The sequence below is a fragment of the Pavona decussata genome, unplaced genomic scaffold (assembly GCF_977016875.1).
Source record: "Pavona decussata unplaced genomic scaffold, jaPavDecu1.1 SCAFFOLD_88, whole genome shotgun sequence".
Classification (NCBI taxonomy): Eukaryota; Metazoa; Cnidaria; class Anthozoa; order Scleractinia; family Agariciidae; genus Pavona; species Pavona decussata.
In genome coordinates, this window is record NW_028145505.1 from 660,901 (window position 1) to 688,333 (window position 27,433).

The following is a 27,433-nucleotide window of genomic DNA, read 5'->3' on the forward strand; positions in this document are numbered from 1 at the left end:
TTACGTTGATAGCCATTTCTACTCAATTTATAATGTACCTCTATTAAACGGCCAACCTCTATTAAGCGGCCAGTTTTCAAAGTCCCCAGAGTGGCCGCTTAATAGAGGTCCGACTGTACTATTCCTAAGGTTAATATCTCCGTGTTTCAATTTACAACCGAGGTTTTCAGCCTGTTATCAGGAAACGTGCTCCCTAATCTTTGATTATTACTCGTTAAATAAGTGCGTTCGACACCTTATATTGTAGAAATTCAGCTATGGTGGACCCTTTACAAAGTCGTTTTAGTGATCGACTAATTTCGTTTTATAACAAACAGTAATCAAAGATTATACGAGTGTTTTCGACTCCTCAAATTTTATAAATTCGTCTATGGTGGACCTTTTATTGCTCGTTTCAACTGGATGTATTTCCTGTAATGTAATGATGCTAAAATTATCATGTTTATGGAATATTTAAAGTTTCTTCTCCACGTTCTGCCGCAGCTAGCCTAGCCTTGTGCACAGAGCCGCCCGCTTACCGAGAAGAAACCCTCCATTCTTGTCGGCATGCGCACTCTACGTCTGAGCCACGTTTATCATATAATGCATTTTCCGTAGAAAGATAGAACCAAATGCACAGACAGAAAACGCAAACAAAACTTAATTCGAAAATGAAGCAAATGGCCATTTAGAGATTTTGCAACGATAAACGGTGATTCAGTGATAACTTTATAGCTACATTCGCGTCTGTGGCGCTCATATGTAGTTAAATCATACATTCTGTTGTTCAAATTCCGCACCCATCCCCGCCTAGGGACTAAAATAGGTCTTCAAAATTAAACGGGCAGAATTAAGTAATTCCGTCTTTGCTAGTGGTTACAGCTTATGGGACGCTTAAGAACAAGCGGACTAAAACAACATCAAGCTTAGAGCAGTTTTTAGAAGATTTTAGAAGGTTTGCATAAGACAAACTAATGGGCGCGAAAAGAGATTTATGTCTTTTATCCTACGCTTTGAAGAAAAAAGACTATTAAATTGTCACTCTTTTCTTTAAAGTTAAAATACATGCAAAATATGATCAGTAAACTGATTTTTTACACTGTCCTTTAAAAACAACAATGGAACTGGTTCAACCATGCATCCTTACAATGCCACAATTTTTCATGGTATGTACTCAGTTTTTTCACGAAAGTCGAAAATTGAAGATCAGGCTGAGCCGGTAACTTAATGTCTTTAGTTGTATATAGAGAAGAAAAAAAAACCTATTTCAGTTTACCTTTTGTTTTCTAGAATAGAATCTGCATCAATGTTACGACTTTTCGTGTTTTGCAGCGGAAATTACACTAAAAAGTATCTCAGATTCCATAAGCATTCAAGACAAAACTACTCAACTTCCTAGCTGGGAAAATATTGAAAAAAAATGTTGTTTGAAAAGTCGATTTCAGCTTTGGCAAGGTACTAAGAACGTTCTTAAAGGCCCACTTTCACCCATTCGGCTTTGCAGCCCTTTGTTATTGTTTACAAGCGCTTCTATTGTTTAGTCTTGCGATTGGTTTATCAGAATATTCCCGCTGGGATGAAAGTCCTGGCGTATTCAAAATAAATCGGACCAGGCAAATCGGACTGGTTGATTTCGTTTCAGTCGGTCCGATTTATTTTAATATCTGCACCTATAAGAAAAATTTACTCTCCAAAGCGCTCGAGTTCTTTGCACTTCTTTGTGTAAAATTCTTGGCGAACGAAAGTTGAGGGTTTGGTTCGTTTTTCTGCATTCGTTCCTTTGAGCGACGCGGCGAAACAGTCGAACAGTTACAGCCGGCAGCCCTCAACATTAAATAATTTCTGTCCGAAGATTTTGATTCTATTTTTGTATAAGATAAACAGTAATCTCAAAGGGTCCTTTCGATTATTATCGAAGTTGACATCGAAAGAAATTAAGAGGCTGTCCGCGTTAGAACGGATAAGGCAAATTTCGGCTTCTCACCGATTTCGCTAATTTTTTTTTTCTATGAACAACAATCATTATATCCCATAAACAAATATCACATTTACTGAGATCAATGCGATTTCTTTCGTTGTTGGCGAGACGGTTTACAAGGTGACCTTAAAACTACTAAATTTACCTTAAGAGGTTTCACTTAAAATACCAATGAAAGGATAGATCTTCTCCAAAATATGGCTAAATGGCCAGAAATATTTACCTTGTGATTATTATTGTATTTCTAAAAGAGTTCGGTTCAGAAATTTGTCTATCGGTCTAAACGACTTTATGTTTAGATTCTATTGAAATCCGTGAATGTTAAGGAAATCGCGGAGCTCTGTACGGCACGCAGCGTTAAGTGCCCACAAATTTTATTCCATACATTAGTAGATTGGTGTTAACTTGACCCTAAGTCAGGTCCCACTTTTCTGAAAATAGGCTTTAACGATATGTATGTCACGTTTAATGCATTCTGAAGTTTAGGAGGAGGTATTTAAAAAAAATGTAACTCAGTCAAAATTTCAGAAAAGAAACAAAAGTTAAACATTTAAATAATTGTTACTGACAAATGGAACGTCTATGTGTAAAATATTGAAGCTGTTTGAGCAAGGAATGACGTTTAGTCAGCACCGGCAATGTATAGTTTAATTGTTGATTCCTTAAAGGTAAATTTGGTAGTTTTATGGTCACCTTGTAAATCGTCTCGCCAACAACGAAAAAATAGAAAACCATATAGTTTATTACGTCTCTTTGCAACGCTGTTTACATGAATCGGGAGAATAAAATCGAATGGAGCTAATAAAACTTACGTGTTAAGGTCAGACTTCCGTAGAAATCCGGAAAATCGCTACAATAGATGCATGCATGGGGACAACAAATCCTCCCGCTTCTTTGTTTCAGAATAAAAGCTATGCGAAGAGTCTTTGAGACGAATATATTCCTTGGGAACAACAACTGTACAACTACATTATCAACGGCGAGATGTTACTTAGAGGCGACCGACGATTTTCCGATTTTCCTTTCCACGCGAAGACTGTTCTTAAAAATATTCACATAAATAAAGCGAGAGGATATTATAAAAAGCTTTATGACACGAAAAATAGTGATATTCCAGCAAATGAGCTCAATGAATATGGCCTTTTTTTTTTCGTTATTTAGTGCCCGCTGGTAATTTTCTGAATTTTTGACTGTGCGAAATTCAGCTCGGCGCGCAATGCCTCTTGGGTGAAAATGGGCCTTTAACACTTTTTTGGAAATTCCAGGCTCAACGGTCTTATAACAAAGGTTCTTACAAAAAAAAAAAGTTAAAGCCCTAAGGCCATCTCCACGTACACCATTAACCTTGGTCTTCGAGAAATGGAATATCAAGTGCTTGTCAAACCAGGGTTATAAAACAGTTTGCAGGGACAATTCCAACATTTGATTGCCTCTTCATTTCGCAAGATTTGCGTCAAGATGGATCTTTGGAAAGTATCAGTGCTGATGTTTCTCTTCTACCTAGGGGAGGTCGCCTGTACTGTGAAAGGTAAGAGTTTCATAACTTAAACATGTTTTTCGAGCTACTGTTGAGAACTTAGCCCCGTCCACTAGGGTTTCTTCCCGAACTTATAACTACGACAATCAGTAGAGTCGATTGTACCACTCTTTTTTTAATCTCTTCTGGTTCACGTATCAGTATTCACTTTTACAACAGGCGTGTAAGAGCTACTCTGAACACACACAAAAAACGCTTGGTTTTACACTGGTACATTAAGAATCTGATTGGTCGTTGCTAGGTGATAATCAAAAAAGGTCAATCAAATGTCTGTCACCAAAATGTTCATTGTCTCTTGATGTCTAGACTTATTTCAAACAACTGTCACGCGCGTACACGAAGTCATTAAGTCTCCGACACTACAGCAGTTTACATAAAATTGTTTAGAAACATATTCTTGCCCATGTTCGTTTGTAAAGACACCTAACATTTGAAAGAAAATTTAAAACGCGCACCCAACGTACAAATTTAACTTTTAAGAGTTATTTTATAGAGATAAGCTTGTGTTTTCTTTTGTTTTAGTTGCTTAATATTTAAAGTTTGTAATGTGAAATTAAAACAAATAACACATTTTCGTGAAGTAAAAGAAAAATCGCGCATACACCCTCTTCAGCAGGAACCTAAATACCTGTACCAATTTGAAGAACGAAAAATAAAATATGGCACGCAACGTAGTTAAGTTTTTTTTTTCCAAACTAGAAATCATAGTTAAATAACGTTCCTGCCATAATTTCCGTAGCTTTCACTGATTCTAATTTTAAATTTTCCTGACCTCTGGGTGTTCAAACGGCATTTCGTAAAGACTTCCGAAAACATCAAACTTGCAGACTTGTTATGCCCATTTTTTTTTCGAGAACGATAGCTTTCATGGGCTTTTGACCTCGATCCAATTTTATTTTACCTACTGCATGCTCTTCTGCTTTTAGTCTTTGTATGAGTTCTCGCCTCAAACCACGCAAGTCTTAGTGCGTCATTCATATAAGAGAACTACTAAATTTTGCTGGAATTTGAAGTGATTAAAGATTAAGTTGTTTTTATGAAACCAATGGAAAATTAAGTACACGTCCACCTTTAGAAAGATCCCAAGTTCCGAGACGTCATGTAGCTATGTCTAGCTACAAATTGTCATGACCTCTCGGCCTTACGAAGAATGTTAGCTTTCATTTTTGAGTGACATATTACCAAGGGCATTGTGGTTTGTCCCGTTCTTTTCATGGCTTCTCGCCTCAAAAAATACAATATCTTAGAAAATCATTTCATAATAAAGCTATTGAATTTTTTTTACAACTTTTTCAATCTAAGTTGATTCTCACTTGATAACACATATGACGCCACATTTTTTAGTTCCTTGCGCGACTTTCTCAAATCTCTCTTAATCTCTTGTTAAACTACCAATTGTTGGAAGAACATTTCGCTATCACTGCTAATGCATTGGCGTGTCTAAACATTTGCTTTCCTTTAACACCACCCCCCCCTCCCCCTCCTCAATTTCCTCTTCAAAATTTAAGCACTACATATTGATAAGCGACGTGCTTCAATGCCTTCCATTACCTTGAAAACATTTTTTTTTTTTCTACCCTTAAGGTGTCAACATGCAGAGTGGGAGAATAAATTCAACTGAGACACCACAGGGCTGGAATTGCAACAGCGGCTGTGATGTACCTGATCACTGTACATTGCCGCGTTGCACAAATGTGATTTTCCCTCAGACGTTTAGTGGATCGGGGACGGTAAGTATACGTGCGAGTCTGATTGAATGACAATGACCTTGTAGGTGATTCCAAAGGAACTTGATATGCATCATATTGTCGGAGAGGTTCAAGTACTTTACGAACACCAGGGGATATTTAACAAGAATAACTGCCTCCCCTTTCGATTTGATGTGTTTTATTCCCCCAGTCTTTTGGTTTCTCAAAAGACTTTCGTTATGGCCTTGAGGATTAAAAGGCAAAGCTAACCCAATAATAAGCTGTTTAACCAAGTCTTGACAAAATAGAGTTCAATTTTAAACCCTATAAGAAGGTTAGAAATATGCAAAAGGGATAAGACCTATTTTATCTACTGATTGTCTGAAGTGTTTTTTCTTTCAGCTTTTTGGCATGTGAACGAGGTCACCAAATCCGCATGTAAATAGTGGAGGCACGCAAAACATTGTGTGGCATGTCTATTTAGATGTGTAGTTACCATCTTCTAGTGGCAAGCTCAAATGTCCCTTTAATCTGAATTTGTAATACCTAATCAAACAAACAAATAATCTTTATTTTCATGAAAAAATTGTGTTCGCATTCAATTTTCATGTGATTTTCAATCTTTAACATTTTAGGTTCGAGTTTTTGTTTCCCTGAGTCATGAGGATTCCTCTATTGTTCATTCACCGTCAGCCTATTGGGCAACCGAGATAAATACTTCAGGATTTCAGCTATGTCAGCGTGCAACAGGATCCACAAATGGCAAAGGAAAAATCAACTGGGTGGCCTTCCAAGACAAACCAGGAATATCACATGGAAGTGTGACTTTCAATGGAATATGGACAACAGAAACGAAGTGTGATAAAGTGAGCTTTTCTCATGTAAGACAACTGAATGATTTGCTAAGTGTTCCCGTAAAACTGGTCACATCTTAACCCTTTCTAGACAAGGTTTTTATTTTGTCTTCTTCTGCGGAGGGTGGGTGAGGGAGGGATTCTGCCACAAGCCCTCCCTACCCCCTTCATAAATCGGCAACTAATAAAACTATAGCAACGACACGTCGACTATTAAAGTCAACAAGAAGTGATCAATTTCTTTGTAATTACGTCATGATTGCGAATGGAGGCCATCTTGGATTACCCTTAAACTTCAAGAAAGCATAAACATTATCTGAACAAAAAGTAACCCAAACCACAAAAATAACACTAATATGAGCTAAAATGTTATATTTGCTAGTAGAAAACCAATTTTTCAAATTTAAAGATGAGATTTTGTATTTTCTAGGAAATCGGCTTTTGAAAACTTAGTTCATATGGTGGCATCAAGTCAATCAACACTTATTGACTATATAACATTGCTTCTAGAAGAATTTTCTAAACAAAAAATAATCAGGTTTCAAGGCATTTGTGCAAACGCTTTTCGCGACTTTTGGCAGGATTTCATCCCCCCCCCCCCCCCCCGCTCCCCCTTACAGTCCAGATAGGCATAAGGAGTGCACGCTTCACCCAAATTTTCCTAGAGAATTTGCACATACCATGAGGAGCCGCGTAGAGGTGTTAAAACTAATTAGGTTGAGTGACGGTTGCTATGATCGAATTCCTGTTCGAAAGCAGCAATCTATCAACAGTATAGTAAAGAATCTTTTTCAGTCGCGTGTAATGTCTGGATCGAGCTTGCCGCAAAGCAATGAAGTTTTTGTGACTAGAAAGCTTGGCTTCTGTGGAAACGCACAGTTAACTGTAAACGAAAACTCCTGTGATCTGTCCAAAAGCCTGACTACACATCGACTGTCGGAAACGGAAAAATGACAAGTTTTGCTAAAAGTTTTCGTTTTCCCGCCAATCTAATTGGCGCGCTAAATGGTCCTAAATCGACGAACCATAACATGAATGATTTGTTCGCCCATGGTCTCTACGATGCAAATTTAGAGTTTATTTTTTGGCAAGCTAATTTTCTACATCATTTTCTAATAATTGAATGAAAAATAAAGTCAATCGTCATCCTCCAGTGGTCCGCAAAGGTAAGTGCGATTTTTATGTTTACGTTATATATTTGATCAGCACTCGCGAATTCGTGATTTGGGAAAAAAAGTGTAACGGCGTCGATTTCCAGCTTCCATTTCCCACGTGTGTGGGAAATCTTACAATCAGAGTCAATACAAAATATATTTTTAAAATGCCTTTTATGATGATATTGTTGCGGTACCGTGTTACTGTACATGTTAGTATTTCAGACGGTAAGACCAAAATAGATGATAGATACTGGCAATCAATGTTCACCACGCTGAGTGCGACAAAAGTGTCCAAAAATAACGGTTAAATATTTACGGTTTTATTGTGTAAAGGTAAGTTAGGTCACAGTTGTTCTCTCGGGTGTGTCGCCTGAGAACAATAAGCAATCGGGTGCGTCGCCTTTGCTTCGTGAGCTAACTCCGATAATAATATTAGAAATTTCTTCACAGAGAGATTTGAACTCGGCCGTTCTTATCTCGGGTGAGTCGCCCGATAAGGACGAGCAATCGGGTGTGTCGCCTTTGCTTTGCCGTGTTTAATACTCGCTGCACATCGACGATAAATTTATTCTTCTCCGGGTTTTTGAATTTTCCAGAGGTTTTGACCGGAAATATTCGTCTGCACGCAGTGAGTGAATGTTGATTGCTGTAAACTTTTTACAACGCACTGGAGCTCGTATTGCACCGAAATGTGGTTTTAAACTGTCAACAGCACTCCCGTAAACAATAGGCCTCCTGTAGTGAACGAGGAAAAATTTGGATGGCAAAATCGGTTGCTAAGGCGTGCGGCTCGCCATGTTTATTTGGATTACACTACATTGTGATCATTACCAATAATCAATCCCATTTCCATCACAGTTGCCATACCTAACAGAAAACTGGAAATGACTTGGAACAATAATAAAGTCACAAACAGTCATTTGTAAAAAAGTCAGCTGCTGAAAAGGACACCTTAAAAGTAGTTTCTTAAATTCGCGAAAATTTTAACACGTTTGCATAATTCTAAAACTTGAGGGAGCTATGTCTTCACTATTTTCAAAGACAAGAATCTCAAAATTGGCCCTTAATTAACTTTAAAGAGCTTTTCCCGCTAATATTAATGGCTTTTTGTTATCTGGCCTACAAAAAAAGCGTGATTAAGGAGAATAGTCTTACAGCGGAACTAGAAAGGTTTGCCTGTCCAATAATAATGAAGTTAAGGTTAGTCACTTCGTTTGTCTAATAGACACTTTAAACACTTGTTTTGCAGAGCTTTGGTGGAAGACCTTCCGTGTTTGTCACGGCAAAATACTCTCGTAATACAAAACCGAACGACGCTGTCTATTTATGGTTGGAAAATGTCGAAAGTCGAGGATTTGAAGTCTGCGTCAGAGAATTCTTGCCTTTTGACGGAAAACACCAGGATACCATTGTGGTGAGTTAGAAGTGTTCACAACTAAATAAACTGATTAACGTTCAAACGATGAAGTACGTCAATCAGCCTTTAAAATCGTTTACTGGAGTGATAAGCATAAGTGCAACTTTATATTCTTGTGCTTTGCTCAATTTTGTAGCCAGTGAAGTGACTCCCTCAGAAATTTGAAAGAATTTATTCGGAAGAAATTACTCCAGTTAAATTTGCTCAACTTCTAATCTCCAACAAAGCGCAAGACACAAAGTACTAAACGAGACCAGCTGCCGCGTTTCGTGCCTGGTGAAAAGGGATGAGTTTCGCGTCTGCTAATCCCGTTTAATGTCACGCGTCTAACGTGATGAGAGTTGTGTGACATGCGGCGCATTCACTACCTGCAACTAAATTGGGTTGCACTTCAGTCATTGATCCATTTTCTCTGATGATTAAAGCACGTCCCGGCTATATCTTTCCTGTTTTTTAGGATTGGTTTGCTTTCCTCGGAAATGGATCTGATCTTAATTTTACAATTACTGGAAGAGCGATTTTCCCAAACAAGGGCGAATCTGCAGCTGAAGACAACTACGGATTCTGTCAGGTGAGTCAATAGACTCAGTCCCACTTCTCTCTTTTCATATAATAGCCGTCGATTCTTACCCTCTATACATGCGCAGGCAGTTTCTCTGTTTTATAATCAGTGAAACCCTCGTTAAAAACTGTCATATTGATTCCTCTATTCTCCGTTTTACTGAGTTTACATGTGTCACTGATTGGTAAAATGCCTCTTTGTAAATATCAGTTAATATTTCCATAAGATACACCATCAACACTTATCTCTTTATTTATTTGCTTTTGTTGTATAATTTTTACAGCACGTACCTTTCAATACCACGTTCTACGCGTCACCAGTGGTCCTTGTTTCCGTTCATCACCAATATTACCGCCAAAGTAAAAGCTTCGTTCCTCCAGAAAACAACATCATCACGGCCTGGGTGGAGGTATGAAATCACTTTTAGCTTCGAATAGAGGTCTTTGCGCAATTTTAAGTCAGCAAGATAAAGAAGGGCTAGAACATCTCATAGCATACGCTAGTAGAAAACTTCAGCCTAGAGAGGAAAAACTATCGACTACAGAGAAGGAGTGCTTAGGTATAGTATGGGCCGTGGAACTCTTTAGATATTACCTTTTTGGTAGAAAGTTTAGGCTCCAGACAGACCACAATCCTCTAGTATGGCTCAACCAAGTACGCGACAAAAACAGGAAGCTGCTTCGCTGGAGTGTCACACTGCAGGAATACGATATGGACGTTGAGCATAAAAGTGGCAAGAAGAATTCTAATGTGGATGCACTCAGTAGGGCTTGAACTTGCTAGAGCTCGCACAACCCCACCCCATCCCCATCATTTTTTTTTTGTCCATTTCTATTTTTGTGTGCCCACCCCAAAAATAGACTTCTTCAGGGGGGAGGTGTCACAAAATTCATATTATTCATGTTTTTGTTGTTTTCATTTCATGTTTGCATTTTCATGTTTCGTGTTTGCATGTAGAAATTTAGTCGTTTCTTTTTCATTATCTAAATTCGTTAGGTTTATTGTTAATTATTTGTAGTCTTAATTCGTCGTATTTTTATCAGTCAAAAAATGTCACTAGTATATTAGTAGTTATTGTCTTAGAAAATGGTGTGTAGTATTGTAAATTTCAATGTAATCTAACTAACTATTATTATTCCCGTTACCGTATATTTTGTATCTTATTGTGTAATCAGCATTTATTGTATACCTTGTAGCTAGCGTTTTCTGGAATCTTCTTTGTAATGTCGTAATTGTGTACAGTATTTAAATAGAGGTCAAGGTTGTTGTTGTGCAGTTGGTTGTTATTCTTGGAAGGAGAAAAAGGAAAGAGAAGTAAGAAGAAGTAAGGAGAAGCAAAAAAGTTTGTATTGCAAGGTCGAAGGCGAAATTGTTCAAGTCACTGTCAAGAGCCATTGGCAGGAGCCGGCCGTGTTTTCCCTGACATAAACCCCTTTTGTCGGCGGCGGCGAGTGAACAAGATTTCAAGGCGTGTGCATAGAATTTAAAACTGAGTGCGGAGGAGTCAAACAAGACGGGAACAAAGAAGAGAAAAGGCGCCAGAAGAGAAGAAGCAGAGGTTTGTGTGAACGGTTGTTGGTGCGGTCTGTTTATGCGAGTGGTTGAAGTAGCAATTTGTTTGTGCCTGGAGAAGACCTCAAGAACAAGGAAGGACTGAACTGAACTGAAATAAGTAATTTAGTTTAAGATAATTAATTAGGTTAAGAAAGTTTTTTTTACGTTACCGTTTATTGTGTTTACTAAGCGTTTATGTATACTAAATTAATTAAATTTGTTGTATTACTTAGTCTTGTATTACTTAGTGGGTTTGCGGGAAGGGTTTTGTACAGTCCCCTTTTAAATCGTGCCTCACAAGGGAGAGATCCACGTCACGCAGGCCGTTTTTTTTTTAACAATTTTTTTACTTATACTTAATCGTTTCAAATTCAGTTAAAGTGCCTATCACCCTTACACGATTTTAATAAATATCGAAAATTTATGCATGTCCAAGACGCCTTGCAAAGAAATGAATCGCATTCCATGTTTTGTTTTGTTTTTTATCAGACGACAAAATCCCCCAAAATAGGCCGTTTTCCGCCATAAGAAAAGAGCAGTTGAGATACTGGAAACTAACAAGCTTGTGATGTCGACCCGGTATCTCGGCCACAGAACAATCGCTCATTTGTCACTACATTCTCTGTTCCGAACTTGGAATTTACCAGGAAGGTATGTGGTTGGTGAATGTGTTGCCTTCTCAGTTATGTAGGAGGGTATAGTTCTGCACGCTGTACGGTTCGATAATGATGAAGGAAATGCAAAAGTAGACCGATTTTCATGAAACAAAAGCGGGCTAAATAAGAGTTGACCAGGAAACTCGTCAATATCCTCCAAGTACATCACGAACGACGACTTCATGCGTCCATTCTGATTTATTGATGAAGTGAGTAACAAGCCAATCATCCCAAGACTGAAACGAGATGATATCGGTATAAAAGGTGACGCCAATTAAACTGTCCATGCTAAAGCGGTGTCCAGGTGTACTGATTTCAACTAGTGCCAAGCATCACCGCGAAAAAGCAGTAAGAAATGTTTCCATTTTTTTTATTTAAGCTTATAGGTGCAGCCAAAACAAACCTATAAAAAAAACAATAGGGGTAAGTATAGTAAACTTATTTTAATTTATAATTGATCTAGACTCTGAAGAATGCGAAGAGGCGAATGGAGTCTTTTAATTCTGAGACTTTTTCTGTTGGCGAGCGGATGAAGGGCCACAGTTACCTTATAAAGCTTGTTCTTTTTCTTTCTAAGTTCCACGTGTATAAATATGTGAGTAGGCTTTCCAAGAAGAAAGGATCATTCTTTTTAAAAAGCTCCAGTCTTGAATTTGTCTGTAAAGAACGAGTTTAAGAGTCATTCGAACATGTCGATCGATTGACATGTTCAAAATATTGCTTCAAAAGGTCAACTTTTCTTATCTGGAAATCGAAATATTTTGAACAATAATACACGTAACGGCTTTCCAAACATTGTGCGGTTTTACCTATCTTACTACTATACCAATTTCAGCTAATAAACAATTTAAAAATAATGAAAATATCAACTGAACAAGCTTATGTTTACGCCATAAAAATGCAATCCCAAGGGCTGTTTCCTCAGCGGTCCGCATGTTGTCGCGAAGTACACTTCCCTCATTCCCAGTAAAATATTCTTTAAAAACCAAAGATTTCAAATATTTAGCAAATAGCAAGCTACCACAACGCAAACCTCAGAGCGGAGCGAAGCGAGGCTATGGAAAAACGAAGCCGTAACTAAACAGACTTAAGCCCTCAATTTTACGCATTGCATTGCTCTCGAAGAAATCTATAATGCTAAAGAAAGGATCAAAAGACAAATAGCAATGATCAGAGAATCAACATATTGCCACAAAAACAAACGGCCTGGCCCGGCAATACAAAAACTGTAAAATAAAGATGTGATGACACAGTTCAAATACTAATAAAGATAACAACAATAGCGGTCGCTTTCGGAGGTAAAAGATTATCGTTCAAATCCTAACTAAACCAGAAGCTGTACAGTCACCGGACCACGAACTGAAACGAGCCAAACCGAACCTAAATACTAGTAAAATAAAACGGCATAAGGGCGGCAGTCGCTAAACAGAAACAACAATAAGTGAAATAAACAGGCGCTAAACTTAGAACCCAAAACCCAGAAATGTTCTTTTAGATCAAAATACAAAACATGCTACTAACAGTTAAGCACATGGCTTTGTTCAATGTTTATTATACAAATCCTTTAAATCGTCATGCCAACCCGCTGTAAACACACAAAAAGCTAAATTGATCAAAAGACTGAGATAGAAGCGCTAAACATGGGAATAGGAGTAGTAGGCCTTCCATTCCTATTTTACGTACTTGATCGCGTCAATCACGTAGCCGGGGTTGTAGTTAAATTCTGAATCATCTGAGTTCTAGCTTTCCTCGGATTCGGAGTCAGTGTTCGGCATTTCGGCTAAAGATTCGGCCAGGAACCCAATCAGCTCGCGTACAATTCACTCCGACTCAATGCTGTTTTGGTTTGTGCTTGTTATCGAGATACCGGGTCGACGTCCAACTCACTAGTGCCAGTCCTCTAATAGCGCGGTTTTAACTTCGGAAATTGTGATTTCGATCGCGTTTTAAAAATCGAGAATAATTTCAGATTTCATTAGTTTGCTTGTTTTGGCTCACTTTTTTCGTCTACTTTATTTTGAGAATGAAAGGAAATGGGTAAGGGTGATAGGCAATTTAAACAAATTTTTGCTATAATCGTGGAAAGACGTCTACGTAGTCAGGAAATGATCTTCTCAGTATTAATTCTCGGCCTTAAGGGAAACTCAAGTTTACCCAAAATGTCATGAAAAGGCCCTGATACAAGCAAGAAGACCATTTCTATTGAGAACTTAGACGTTTCACAGTTTGACAACATCCCGTTAAAAATACGTTCCGCCAAAATTTCAAGAACTAAAAAGGCCCGTAAATTGGCAAGACGACAATTTCCACCCTGAAATTAGCACGTTTTTCACGATTTGCAACATTTCAGTAAAAAGATTCAGATGAACGAATGATGTTGCTTTTTTTTCGCGTAGTCTGTGAGGTAAGCACACAAGTTTGCAAACCACGCCCTGAAAAAAAATGAGTAAGAAAATAACAGCTGTCACTAATCCTGTTGAACACGTATCATGAGCCAGAAAAAGGAAAATTTCTGTTTCTTGAATCAACATCCTCAAAATGGGTGTACAAATAGCGTAGTTTTATTTCCCCATCTATAACTATTTATGATCGCCCTCATTCAAATTTCCGCAGTTTCTATCTCTCTCGCCCGTTTTCAGAAGCGATCTTATGAAACATGAAAAGGATTGCTGGGAAAATATCACCATTATTTAATTAGGAAACCCGTTTTAATCACTTCAAACCTCATCATAAATGTTTTGTTTTGTTATGCAGAATGTTGGCCTTAAGAGTATGAAGATTTGTGTTAAAGACTTACTGGGATCAGGAGGCGGTCACGACCCTTTAACAGTAACATATACTGTTATTGCAGGTTGGTTTTCCCTTTTTTCCTCTAATCTGAATCAGTCTTAAAAAACTTTACTCAACTTTCCAGGGTTTTCAGAGAAATTTAAAGTCTCAGTTTTTAGCTCGTGAATGCGCGCATGCGCAATGAACGAGTTATCGTGATGTGGGCTGAATTTCACTCGCTCGCTCGCTCGATAAGATGTAAACTTTATATCAATTTTATCGGAGTTTAATCAAAGTCCTAAATTATTCATGAGTCTGCGTATAGCGCATGTATTTACCATCAGCCTCCATTACGGGACAAAAAAATAGTACGTAAAATCAACTCAACGTATAACGTATTCTTAAAAGAAAACAGCTAGTATGTGTACTGTCTGCTATCTCCGTCCATTGACCGAAACTAAGGGGCAACTTTCCTTTAAGGACACATATTTTGCAAAAGTTCGATTTCGATTAACCTCTCCCGCAGACTTTTTTGGCTTTTCTTGTTGGGGAGGAAAGATTGCGTGACGAGCCAAAAGAGCATCTACGAGAGAGGCTACACTTCGATAGGCGGAACTGCTCGTTTTAGCAAACATCGAAGGCAAACATGAAAATCTTTAAAGAGCTTACAGTAAAAATCCGAGGAAACGACGTGACTGAAAGAATACGAAATTCCACAGTAGGATAAATCCCGAAGGGGGATTTTTTGCACTGTGAAATATGAAAAACTGTCAAACGTTATCGATAAGATCAGGACGTAAACACTGAATTTACATACAGCCGAACACAACATTTCATTTCTCTGGTCGCAATACAAAAAAGAAAACATTCAATTAAATTTAAAGATTCAAGACAATTCCGTGGGTGAAAGGCTAAGGGTAAAATAGGAAACTGTAACTTAAGCTTCGAAGTAAATTTCATTCGGGGTCCAGTGTGAGCGATAAGATCTATTCACCAGAACAAATTTAAACTCTAAAATTTTGCTAATGCCCAGTGACAATCATCGCAGCGCTTGACGTTCACATGAAAGAAATATTACAATACCCTTGTCTGAAAACATAAAAAAGATAAACTGGGCGTTTTTTTTTGTTTTTTTTTTTTGTCGGTTGGCAGCCACGTAAAACTACCAAAAGAACGTACACGTCCACCTTTTGGTTGCTTTGCGTATCGAAAGGAATCGGAGTGCGTGTACACATAGTTCATTGAGGGACTTGTTAGGAAACCTTGCCATGAAAACAATATATGGTGCTGCAATTTATGCTGGAAGGGCCGACACCCTGCACAATCCTTTGTTTTAACGTTCACACCACAGTTGAATATCTTAACAAAAGCATTTCCATTGGTCAGTTGCTCCAACACATTCCAAATTCTATTGTTGTTTTAGCGTGGTAAAGGCCAAAAGGCAAACAAAAACATTTTTTCTTTATTTAAAGCAATTTTATTTACAGGGTACAAATTTTACACAACACACAGTAGTAATACGTAAACTACACGATACTTGCGCAAACTCTAACCTACACTACTTATACAATTTATACATGTACATTACAATACAAACACTACTTAAATTAGGGTTGATTAATAACTTTGCTAATTTTATTACAGATAATCATAAACATCAGCAGCATATAAAATTAAAGTAAAAGATTCCACGTGCGATGAAAATTCGGGAGTGCTTTTTTAGCAACTGCAATTTCTTTAAGGATTTCAAGTTTTCCGGAAAGGGACAAAAGAAAGGTTTGAAAATCCAAAACATCTCCGCGAAGGCTTTTGCAAAAAATGCAATATTTGGCTATTAGTAAACAATAATTTAGGACTTGGCAATGCTTTGCGCTATCATGCCAGCCGTAGAGTATATGGCTTGTGGATAATGCTATTGTTTCATTTGTTTTTTGGTACACCAGTCTTGAAACAGCATCCAGAAATCAATTGTTAGTATACAATTTATTAGCATGAGTTGCAGCGTTTGTACTTCTGCGTTGCTTACCTGCCTCACTACATGACAAGAAGGATGATGTGCGGTTCTTCCGGAGCAACTGTTTCTCGGAGAAGTTCATTTATTGAGACACAGGCCTTCGTTGAAAACAAAGTTTATTTCAAATCGGACGCCATTTCAGCCATAATCACAGGAAGACAGCGTTTAAAATCAATAGTTCATCTTCCTAATAGATTCCTGCTACACGCCAATGACAGCTATTGAACATCTGGCTAATGTTGAAACTCTTGAGCAGAAATCTGACACAAAATTACAGTTCTCTAGTAATCGTTCACTAGCTAACATCGCTAAAGTTATGAGAGAGGAAAATAATCTACTAACGTTTCAACGTCTCATTTTTGAAGAGAAAAGCCTTCTCAAGCCTTGCTCTTGCTCGTCATTTTACTCCAAGTCCAAGATGTTGATCAAAACATTTGAACGGGAAATGCTATAGGGCCGCAAAGTTGCCCAATAATCTCACCCTGACCGACTAAAAATCAACCGTACGGCCTACTTTCTACGGTCAAAGACTGCTACTTCCTGAAAAAAGTTCTAAATATCAACCCTGATTCTTAACAAGAGTAAAGTTAACTGTTAAGCTGAAAGAAAAACTCAAAGCGAGATCCTTCTGCGGTTGTATCACGTTTGACAGAGAATGAGGCTTATATGCAGAGAAGGAGGCAGAAGAAAACCATTTTGATTTTATCAACATCTACCAACCTGTATTCTTTTTACTAATTGACCTGAAATCGGATGGGATATGTAAAAAAAACTAATCTCTTCAGAAAAAGATAAAATAAGCCAAGATTTCTGGGGTATGGTTTTTGAAAACTCATACAGATCTGTTTTCAGATAATTGAAAATTTTGTATAGCGTCTTGTATTTAATTAAACAGTAGAGCTTTTTTTCTCCATGTAAAATCGATATTTTTAAACACAAATGTTATCCCAAGAAGTGAGAGAATGTCCTTATGCTTGTTTTACGTCCATGAAATATATAAGGAGTAACTTCCATACTAGGCAGAAACACTGTTCCGAGTATTTCATTTTTTCCCAAACTAAAGTGAAACCAGCAAGTAGATTTTAACACTGAAAAATTAAGGCAAACAGGATTAAATGACGAGCACAAAAGCGTCTTCGTAGAAGCTAACTTAGAATTGGAGAATACATTATGCGTCCGAAACCAAAAAATAGCCAAAACAATTATTGTCACATATCACGTAAGTTTCCTTATAATTTCTGAACAGCCGCGACCTTGGATTTCTTGATTTTCGAAACGTTTTCATAAAATAGTTAAAAATTGGGTCCGAAGTTATTAGAGTGGCATGTTATTGAAATCATACCTTTTTGTAAAAACCTGCCGATATCACATACTCATTTGAGTCGCGTGGACAAAATATGTCATACCAAATTATTTTAGGGAAGCTCACGAGTTTGGTGGCCGTTTTTCGATATTAAAAGGGTGTCAAGTGGTGAAGTTACTGTAGGAACCTCATGATGTCACCCTAACCCACTCATTTTTTTTCTGATTTTTCAATCAGTTGAAGGCTTAAGACACTCATCCATCCTACAAAACAACGACAATTACCTGGGTAATTTAAGCAACTGGCTCGAACCTGTCGTCCAGAGTAACTTTTCTTACTGGAAGCAGTGTTGGCGTGCGTCCGTTGATGGTTGGGCTGGATCTACCTTTCACTCCGGGTGCGATAACAAGGGTCCTACTGTGACGATAATAAAGGTCGGCCAGTATATATTTGGAGGATATACCAGTGCCTCATGGAGTAAGTGACTTTCATTCATTCATTCGTTCGTTCGTTCGTTCGTTCACTCACTCTCTCACTCACTCACCCTTCAAACCCGTCGATGAATATAAAAGTGAAAATCAACAGTAAGCTTTACTATAATAGTCACTTACTTTCACTAGCTTATGCAAATCAGTCTAGTCGTAAGTAGTGAGGCGGGGGGGAACCAGTTAGGCCTTTTTCTTGCGGGGGAATAAATTAACGATGATGACGTCATTGCCTATTGTCTTGATCACTCATTATAGGATGACGTCATATTTTAGTTTAGTCTTAACCACAGGTTATGAACTGGTTTGACAGGTTTATCAATGATGTCATTCTCTATTTTTAACTTATGGCAGTCATGGTCGGTATCACCGGTTTAACAGGTTATTTTTGGATACATAACATCATATAGTACATACATACATACTTTATTGTATAGCTCCCCTTTGGGGGCTCTTCCGCCATTCATGAAAATAAAAATAATAAAAATAATAAAAATAATAATAATAATAATCAGTAATAATAATAATAATAATAATAATGAAAACTATTTACATTTGGATACAAATATAGAAAGAAAGAAAATATGATAATAAAAAACCTATGAATTAAAAAAATTCTTAAAAAGTCGCGTTTTAAAAAACGCTCATTTTTCCCGTGTCTCTGATATGCTTCGATAAATTATTGTAGATTTTTGCTCCACGGAAGGCGAAAGCCCTTGGCCAGTCGCAAGCTCCAGGATCTTCAATTTCTTAACTAAAGAATCTGCATTCGGGATTCTTCTTAGAACTTAATTTGGGGAGATTAATACAAAACACTGTTTATGTAAGGTGTATTGATTGGTTTTGGATCACAAAGGTGAGTTTTGCCCTTAAAATAACTCAGTTTCTCGTTTTCTCGCACCGAACAAAGGAAGTGAGTTCACGAAGAGCTCAGCCTTTTTGCACGCTTTTCATCTTGTTGAGAAAACCTAATTAAAAGCCTCGCATGCGCATTTGACCGAAAAAATGTGACTAGTTATTTTAATGGAAATAAACTGTTTTCTAAGGAACCGCACGTTAGAGTTTCGTTAAATTTGACAAAACAGTGCTAGTAGTTCTCTAAAAGCGTGACTCGCCTACAAATAAAACCCAAAATCTAACAGAGGGTATCTTCAAAAAACGTTAAAGTGCAAAACCAACATTTACAGGAGATCTTTCTGTTAAAATTAGATAATGAAAGAAGCATCACTATGTCAGTTTTTTGTGAGTTTTCCTGGATACAAAAATGGAAAAATCTAACCAGAGTATTTTCTAAAAATTAAGGAAAACCATTATTTGTGGACGGTTAATAGCTTGCTACGTTACCATGGCAACGGCATCTTGCTCAGCAAGAAGTAACACCTGTATACTGGAAAACTGTGTTCGGCCACCTCAACAGGACGGAGAAGTAAACTGAGATCTTGCTGAAGTTAAAAGCCCTTGAGAGTGAATGTCAAGAAAAATCGAAGAAAATTAAAAAAAATGTGGCCACGGTCAAAAAATCGATTGCGCTCATAGTTTGTCAGTTTGAAGACCTAGGTAAGTAAGTAAAGGATATAAGGTTAGTTTTTTTGAAATATTCTATATAACGGCAGGAAACCATGAAAAACGGTCACCCTACAGGACGCGCGGATTTCACAACTCGCGAACTCGAAATTTTACACTTTTCAGCTTCTCGCTGCACAGACATTTGCATAACTGTGAATCTTTCTTTAGTATAATTTGATACATTGATTCATCCCCAGCCAAAACATCGTAATTGTTTTCATCTCTGCTCGTTTGTGAGAGAACTGAGCTCGGAGCTCTGACTGTATGTATTAAATTATACTGAAGAAAGATTCACAACTATGTAAATGTCTGTGCAGCGGGAAGCTGAAAAGTGTAAAATTTCGCGAGTTCTCGAGCCCAGAGCTTCCGGTGGCCTTCTCTCGTGATTTTCTGTCGTTGTATGAAATATTTCAAAAAACTAAACTTATATCCTTCACTTACTTACCAAGGCCTTCAAACTGACAAAGTATGAACGAAATCGATTTTTTGACCGTGGCCACGATTTCTTTGATTTTTACTGCCATTTACTTTTAATTATTTTAAATTTAAAATCCTCACATAACTGTAAGCCTGTGAGCAGAGGTCTCCAACTTCCATTCTGCGAAGGAATGAAACATTAGCGCCTGCGCACTCTCGTCCCCAGTATTTCTTGGCGTTTTATTCCTTGTGACTTCGCTGGAGCTGATTGCGCTCAGCCCCAGGCCTCTAATATAATGTTCGGATGGCTCGTTAAACGCATAATGCCCTGGAAATGAAACTGGTCTCTGTGTAGGATAGTTGACTGTACTTTAAGAGAAAGGAACTGTTTGAAAATTACTGTGAAGTGACTTGACTGAAAACTACTTTTTATAAGTAAAATAAGGTCAGTCTAATTTTTGGGCATGTCTGGGTTTCGTTGCTATTGCATCTCTTGTCTAAACACGGTAAATACCAATTGAAAAGTCAAACCTCTGAAGTCTAAATCAGTGTGGCGTGCTTTCTCTAGCTTTGGTTCAATGTCTGCTCAAAATATTTCATGAACTGAAAGTTTTACCTTTTACCGTTTCAAACCTCAAAAAATATCAGGGTCAGTAGACAAATGGGAGAAAAACCGTTTTTCTTAACACCTGAAAGAGAAACTCTTTTGGCTTAAGACATTTATTAGCTAGCAGGCGAGTCCCAAAAAATAACAAACGAAGAATAGGAAAAAATGAAAGTTAAATAAGAACAAATATGAGAACTTAAAATTAAAACTAGAAAGAGTTTAAATAAAGAACAAACGAGTAACCGATATCATAGAAATTACAACCGTGCAGTGACTGCTGTTCCGCGATAACAATGACCTAACCGGCCGTAAATCCGGCTTTTAAACAACTAAAATTAACGATACAAAAATGGGCTTAGAACAGGGAATGGAAAATGTATGAATAACTAACTGAAGATAAAACAAAAGATCAGAAACATTACTATAAGATCTTACAGGAAGGATGAATTTGTACCGGAGGACTGTTCACACTTTGCCTTTGACCATTTCATGGTTCCTGACGCTCAAACATGTTTAACTTTACAGCAACTGTATGTAGTTTAAGCCAACTTTGAAGGATCGGAGCCCCTGTAACTCATCTCGAAAGTAATGGACAACAAATATTCATATAAAAAGTTGCCAATCGAATCAGTGTGTCCTAAAACGTCCCCCGGGACACCTTTTAGGCCTCCCAGGGGACCGAGAACAAAGAAATAAACCAAAAATGAGGACGTCAGCGTTGGGGTAACACAAAAACTCTTTGCCAGGGCTTTTTATGTATTCAAAAATGAAAAAAATTATATATACACATTTCAGTTACGCTTTCATCACATAGAAACTTAGGTCTTCATTGATCTAGACGTTTCAACCTGTGCAAAACTTTATACCAAAAACATCTCATGTAGTGTGTAATGTAGCCACAATTTGAATATTTTAATTAGAAGACGAACTTAAAACTTCGTTTACAGTCGTCTAGACTCAATCTGCGCTCTTACGAAAATAACCTTTCTAGATCTAATGCTCAAAATGAAACAGACTCCCTCATATTTACTGCAAATATTAGACAGGTTTAAACGCCAAGAGTACCCAATTCGGTTTCACAGTCACGCTATATGGATTAACCCCCCAACCCTCCCCCTTCCCCGCCACTGACGCACACACACCTCTGGTTTCACAGTTTCGCAATATGGATTACACCTCTCCCCTCCCCCCTCCAGTTCTTGCAGATTCGCTGGTTGTTAATTAATTTGGCGCTGCTTCAATGAGTACCCGCCTCTTAAACAAAACTTCTGTTATAATTGTTATTCCCTGTAAGTATTGTTAAGAAGTCGCATGTTTGATACTATTTATCTTCCCATTAGATTCCAATTGTGACTTCATATACGATTCCAACGCATTTATATTTTCGCTTGTAAACAAGCCAGGATGGGCGCCTGTTAAGTTATCTCAACCAGGAGCGCAGGGTTCCGGTTCTTACCGTCAAGCGCTATACGGCTGCTCATCTCTTGGACCTGTATTCGGGAATGGTCAAGACATCTACATATATTACTTCTCATCATCAACTACGACTTCAGCCACAGACCTTGGCTGGACCTACGCCCCCCCGAGTGGGTACACGTATCAGAGCATCTTCGCCCGAACATTCCTTGCAGGGACTTATAAATTTCAACCGGATGAAATAGAAACATTTTATGAAACAACTTAAGGAAACGAAGACTGATACCGAGCTGGTGTCTCAGCTTATAACAATTAATTGAAGGATTGCAAACCGGTAACATTTTACTCTGATTAATGAGCGTATATGTCAAATACTTCTAACCATAATTACTGTTACATTAGAAGGTAGTATAGATTTCTCTTATTAAAAGTGCCATAAGCTAAGATACAAAGCAAAAACCTATGGAATTAGTTGGTATAATAATGTAGTACTAATAATCTATTAATAGTATATCTATAATATTGACAACATTATCAACCTATGAACAAAAAAATCTATAAAGCTGAATCTACCACATATTAGTATAAATCTACTAGCGTTCTATCACGAATGCCGTTCTCTGATTGGCTACGCTACTCGCTATCTATTCTGTGATAGATAGTGAGTAGCGATTTTCAACAAAATGGCGCTCGCTTCTTCGCGTTTTCGAAGTGTCTGCGATGAGGAAATAGATAATTTACTTGTTTAGTTTTGAACGACTAGTAGATTTATACTAAAACAATTAGATTATTCGCTCTCGATTTCTATGCGTGATAGTTGATTCGGGCTTCGCCCTCATCAACTATCACGCGATAGAAATCTCGAGCTCATAATCTAATTGTTAAATATTAAAATTTGTGAACAACTCACAGAATTACGCAGTGCTAGCAGTGGGAAGAAACGTAATTTGCATGATATTAAAGACGTTTACAGTATAGGCAAACTAAGACCTTTAAAAATATAGTCAGGTAAACCTATTCCATATGGTAGTTTTATCAGTAGTTAACCCATTAATAATGAAATAAAATTAAAAACAAAAGTCAATAAATGCCAAATGCTTTTCACTGTTTTCAACTTAGGAGATGGAGCTGAAACAATTCAAAAGCAACGCGAGATAGGGAGGTAGTAAATTACATTTAGCGACAACAACTTGGTGTTCATATGCGTTCAGAAGAAAAAGATTAAAAAAATGATATTGATTATCATCAGCTTCAGATGGCCAGGGTAGAGAAGGATTGAAGCTGATTTTTCTGATTGCAATTAATACAAGGACAGTATCATGCTATTTTTAGTAACACATTAAAAATTGGAAAGACGCTATTTGGTTGATAGCAACCAAGATATAATGACAACATTCCATTACAAGGCTATCAGAATGCAAAGAAACTATCCACGAATATTTTCGCCGGCAGATGACCAAGATAGAGAGGGGTTCAAATTTGAAAACGTCTGGCGGACGTTTTCAAATTTCGTTGTTGTAACGCACTAAAAATCGCCGGTTGTACTATATTTTGGTTCAACCTTTCGTCTTAGAATCACTATTAATATTTCTTTAAATTGGCGATTGATAAATTAATTAAAACAGTGTTCAAAGTTTAAATTTAGTGAATTTTGGCCAAAAATCCTGATATCTCCCATCGATCTCCCATGATACTGCCCCTTTAATGCATTAGGAAAATCATTATAAAATGACATCGATTGTGGTTTGTTTTTCCCTCTGGAAATCAATTGAAGTTTTCCTCTCGGAGCTGTGAGAGCGATTTCAAATATTGTCTGTAATTGATTAAACAATGGCAAGGAAAAAATTACCGCGACCAGGCCCCTTTAACAGAGAAGTAAATTAGTCCAATTTTACGGCATTGTAGAAGATAACAGTTAGATTAAAGGTCGAAGTTTGAGTCACTAGCGTGAAAAGCTATAGTACTAGTGACTTCAAGGGGGGGGGGGGGGGAACAGCGTTTGCCTTACGATAGGTAAAACAAGGAACTAGGTTATCATCCTTTAGACTTTTTTTACTCCGAAAATTTTGGATTGCTTGTGGGAAACATGACAAGAAAATGCCAGGGTCTTTTTCCACCCCCCCCCCCCCCCCCCCACTCTTCCCCCTCCCACCAACACCAATAATTCAAAGTCAGTGTGGACACTTTCGGCCACAGCCGAGTACCTCCACCCCACCACCTGGCTGAATGGGGTAAACAAACAACAGGAATGTTAAGAAAGACGTTGTTTGATCCTCTCTTGGAAAAACCTAATTACCTGAGAGTAAGAAGGTAAGGGATATAAGGTCGGAACTTTACGACTAATCTTGAAAAGGTGTTATGAATCGCTTTAGTCTCGATCTTAAGACTTCAGTGGATGGGATTGGGATTATGGCTTTTTTATGATTCTTTATATTCATGATTCTATAAGCCAACCAGATAACTCGCTCTTTTCTGGTCAGGTGGATGAGTTTAGCAACTCAGTGCAACATGAGTTGAAAACAAGATGTGTTTCAACAGATTTGAAACACATGTGAAAAATGTTTCTTAATTTGCATATTCATAAACCAACACAGCAACAATGCTAACAAAATACTTAGCTAATAGTAATAACAATTCTTTCCTTGTTCCGTCCTTCATCTTAGCGTTGAAGCGCGCGATGAAAGATATAAATCTGTGAAGGAAGAAAAAAGCATTAATATATATCGAAACTATTTCAGTGGATATCTCAAACAATTAACTGCGAAGCAAAACTGAACCTTTTTGTGTGTTTAATCCAAAGGTTTCAATTCTTGATCGCCGAGGTCCTTTTCACTCGGTTACTGACGTATGCCGCACACAATCTGATAGAGCGTCTTTGGATGATATCTCTCCTTGGACGGCTCTGCCACTTCTCGAACAAATCTCGTCATCCAGTTATTTAGGATTAAAGTATCCATCTGAACTAAAGGCATTTCCAATCACTGGAATTTGTGAAGATCGTAATCTTTGAATCAACCACCTGGTTCCAACTTGAGCACTTTTAACGTCCGCACTATTTGTCATTCCAAAAACATTGAAGCCCCCTATTCGTTTTCGTAGAATGTTGACTTTAGTAAAGCCCTTTCTAAGCAAAGCACTTCTTCTTAGTTTGTCTTTGTTGGTGTAAATCTATCAGCCATGATGAAACAAAGCACTAAGCAAAGTTTGCGCTTCAATCAAACGACCACTAAGCGGGAGATTGAGAAAACATAACAAGTGAGTGTCAGATAGCCGTGACAAACCCAACAACTAGACAACCTAGCACTAAGGTGACATAATCGAATTCCAATGCAGCACATATAACAAACAAAGAACTTTCTGAATAGGCACCGCCAATTAAACAGAACATTTTCGAATTATATTCGTTTGAGAAGTAATTTAAAAAGCTCGTGCTTTCGTGTTTCATTGCGTTTAAAAACACTCAAAAACAAGAAAAGCACTCGGCCGTTTCATCTGTTTTGTCATCATGGATACCCATTAAAACACTCACTTAAAAGTCAGTAATCAACGTCATTTACGTAACCGCTCAGTGCTGCTTATCATGAATAAGGTGGCAACGTTCAGTTAAATTGTATCAAGCAGAAAACTAATAATTTTCTAATAATTTAGAAATGAGCGAAGAGTGGACAAATTAAACCTTTTGTTGAGTTTTCAGATTGAAGCGCAAAAAGAACTTTAACCATGTAAAGGAATTTTGGTTCCGCCTTTGGTTTACATATAAGAACCTTTAGAGTGGCGGTGCGAGCTACAATATCTAAAAATAATAAAAAGTAGACTTGGTTTCGTTTTAAGTGACCTGAAAAATAACTGAGAAAGTTATAGCCAATTCGTGAAGAGAAAATTTTTCTTTGGGTTAGTTTCAGTAAAAGGGAAAACTATCGTAGCCCAATGTTGGCCCACATGTGCCACTGAATTTTTGGCGTGTATTTTAATATATTTAGCCAAGAGTTTTAGCCTATTTTTCAAAATATTTCGATTCTTTTCCTTTCAGTCGATATACTTTTAATATATTAAACCAATGAAAATGATGACAGAGAGATTGGAGACTCCAAGCATACATTGGATATTTTTGTCGAAATAACTGAAATCTAGCATTTCTTCCCTGTTCTGGTTGTGTTTTTTTTTTTTTTTTTATCCACTAAATCCTGCCTCAGTTGCTGATCATCTCGCCAGGTATCAGTTCTTATTAGCAAACGCCACCATATTGTTTATTGTTGCACTGTTGAGATCGGAGCCTGGTGCCTTCTCCGCCACTAAGCAACATAATATGTCGTACTCCTGGCCGGTTATCTTTCTTTGTTTTAGTTTTCTGTTTTCTGCTACGTTGTCACTCGTGAGCTGAAAAGAAAACAAAAACGTAACTTTCAAAACAATAAATAATAATAATAATGATAATAATAATAATAATAATAATAATAATAATAATAATAATAATAATAAACAACTAAATAAAACACACACACACAAAAAGATCAGTATGGCACTGATGGGTTCGTCACACTGTCCATGTTTATATATCTAATCCAAGATAAATTTTCATCTATATAAACGCCTAGATTTAGAGGAAGGAACATGCTTTACAGAGCTACCATCAATGATTAGAGATGACTCTCAGTTGGAAACCGGTTAACCCAATTGTTTTGCTAGTGCCCCGACTCAAACGATTTTTGTGATGTCACTATCAATTGGTGGAATAAGAAACGATCACAAAAACTCAATTCTGACCAAACTACAATACTTTATGACTTTCACTCATGAGCGTTGCACTTTTACACTTTTAGTCATTTTCCCTTATTTACCGAGTACCTCATCTCTCTTTTTTACTGAATAAATAAGAAAAGTCGCCCAGAGTAGGAGCTTATCACTACATCATAAGGATCAGGTAAATGATGCACGACACAAGACCAACATATTAGATTGGAAGGGAGGATACGGTGAAGGATGTAGGTTTTTTTTCAACTACGAAATACTGTATAGGAAAGAGCCACTCACCCTATACACCCCAAATAATCATATGCTGTTGTTGTTCTCGAAGGAACAGATACTGTATTTTTCATTTGTGAGAGCTGATCAGTCCCAAACTTAATACGTTAAGTGGCAAGTTACGATAAAAAACATATTTTAATCCATTGTTGTTTCTCCCGGACGTGTCATCCAAATTAATTGTGGGGACAACCCTACCCTGCAGCAGAGCCTTTCTTTTGCTTGGAAGATATTGGCGTTCTCGAGAGAGACTCTGCATGAATCTAGTAAGATCTTTATTGAGCATGCGCTGCATGTTGCCAGGATACAGTTTCGAACCCAGGCCTAACTAACAGCATATCAAGCCGAGAAAATAACTGGTCCTTGGCTTTTAGCAGATCTCTCCGCCATCTTAATTTTTCATGGTACAGCGGGCTCAATTATAACCATCGATTTCATCACTAAACGGATGC

At 37.6% G+C, this 27,433-nt stretch overlaps 1 protein-coding gene across 2 annotated transcripts; it reads left to right on the top strand.

Moving 5' to 3' along the window:
• Window positions 1-3,333: 3,333 nt before the first annotated feature.
• LOC146474575 (uncharacterized) lies at window positions 3,334-22,860 on the top strand. Of its 2 annotated transcripts, none has more exons than XM_085116911.1 (9): window positions 3,334-3,485; window positions 5,079-5,224; window positions 5,818-6,063; window positions 8,443-8,607; window positions 9,068-9,181; window positions 9,456-9,581; window positions 14,137-14,233; window positions 17,706-17,945; window positions 18,642-18,762. In XM_085116911.1, the coding sequence occupies exons 1-9, from the start codon at window positions 3,416-3,418 to the stop codon at window positions 18,743-18,745; spliced, it is 1,308 nt and encodes a 435-aa protein (XP_084973037.1). In that variant the 5' UTR covers window positions 3,334-3,415; the 3' UTR covers window positions 18,746-18,762. The 2 variants fall into 2 exon arrangements, with proteins under 2 accessions (XP_084973037.1, XP_084973036.1); XM_085116910.1 differs by lacking the exon at window positions 18,642-18,762 and adding an exon at window positions 21,884-22,860 and having other exon boundaries at window positions 3,335-3,485.
• Window positions 22,861-27,433: the final 4,573 nt, after the last annotated feature.

Bases quoted from the DNA above. Each gene is read 5' to 3' on its own strand.
- LOC146474575 (XM_085116910.1), top strand. From the start codon at position 3,416: ATGGATCTTTGGAAAGTATCAGTGCTGATGTTTCTCTTCTACCTAGGG. The intron at 3,486-5,078 runs GTAAGAGTTTCA...TCTACCCTTAAG, and splicing joins GGTCGCCTGTACTGTGAAAG to GTGTCAACATGCAGAGTGGG. The intron at 5,225-5,817 runs GTAAGTATACGT...TTAACATTTTAG, and splicing joins CGTTTAGTGGATCGGGGACG to GTTCGAGTTTTTGTTTCCCT.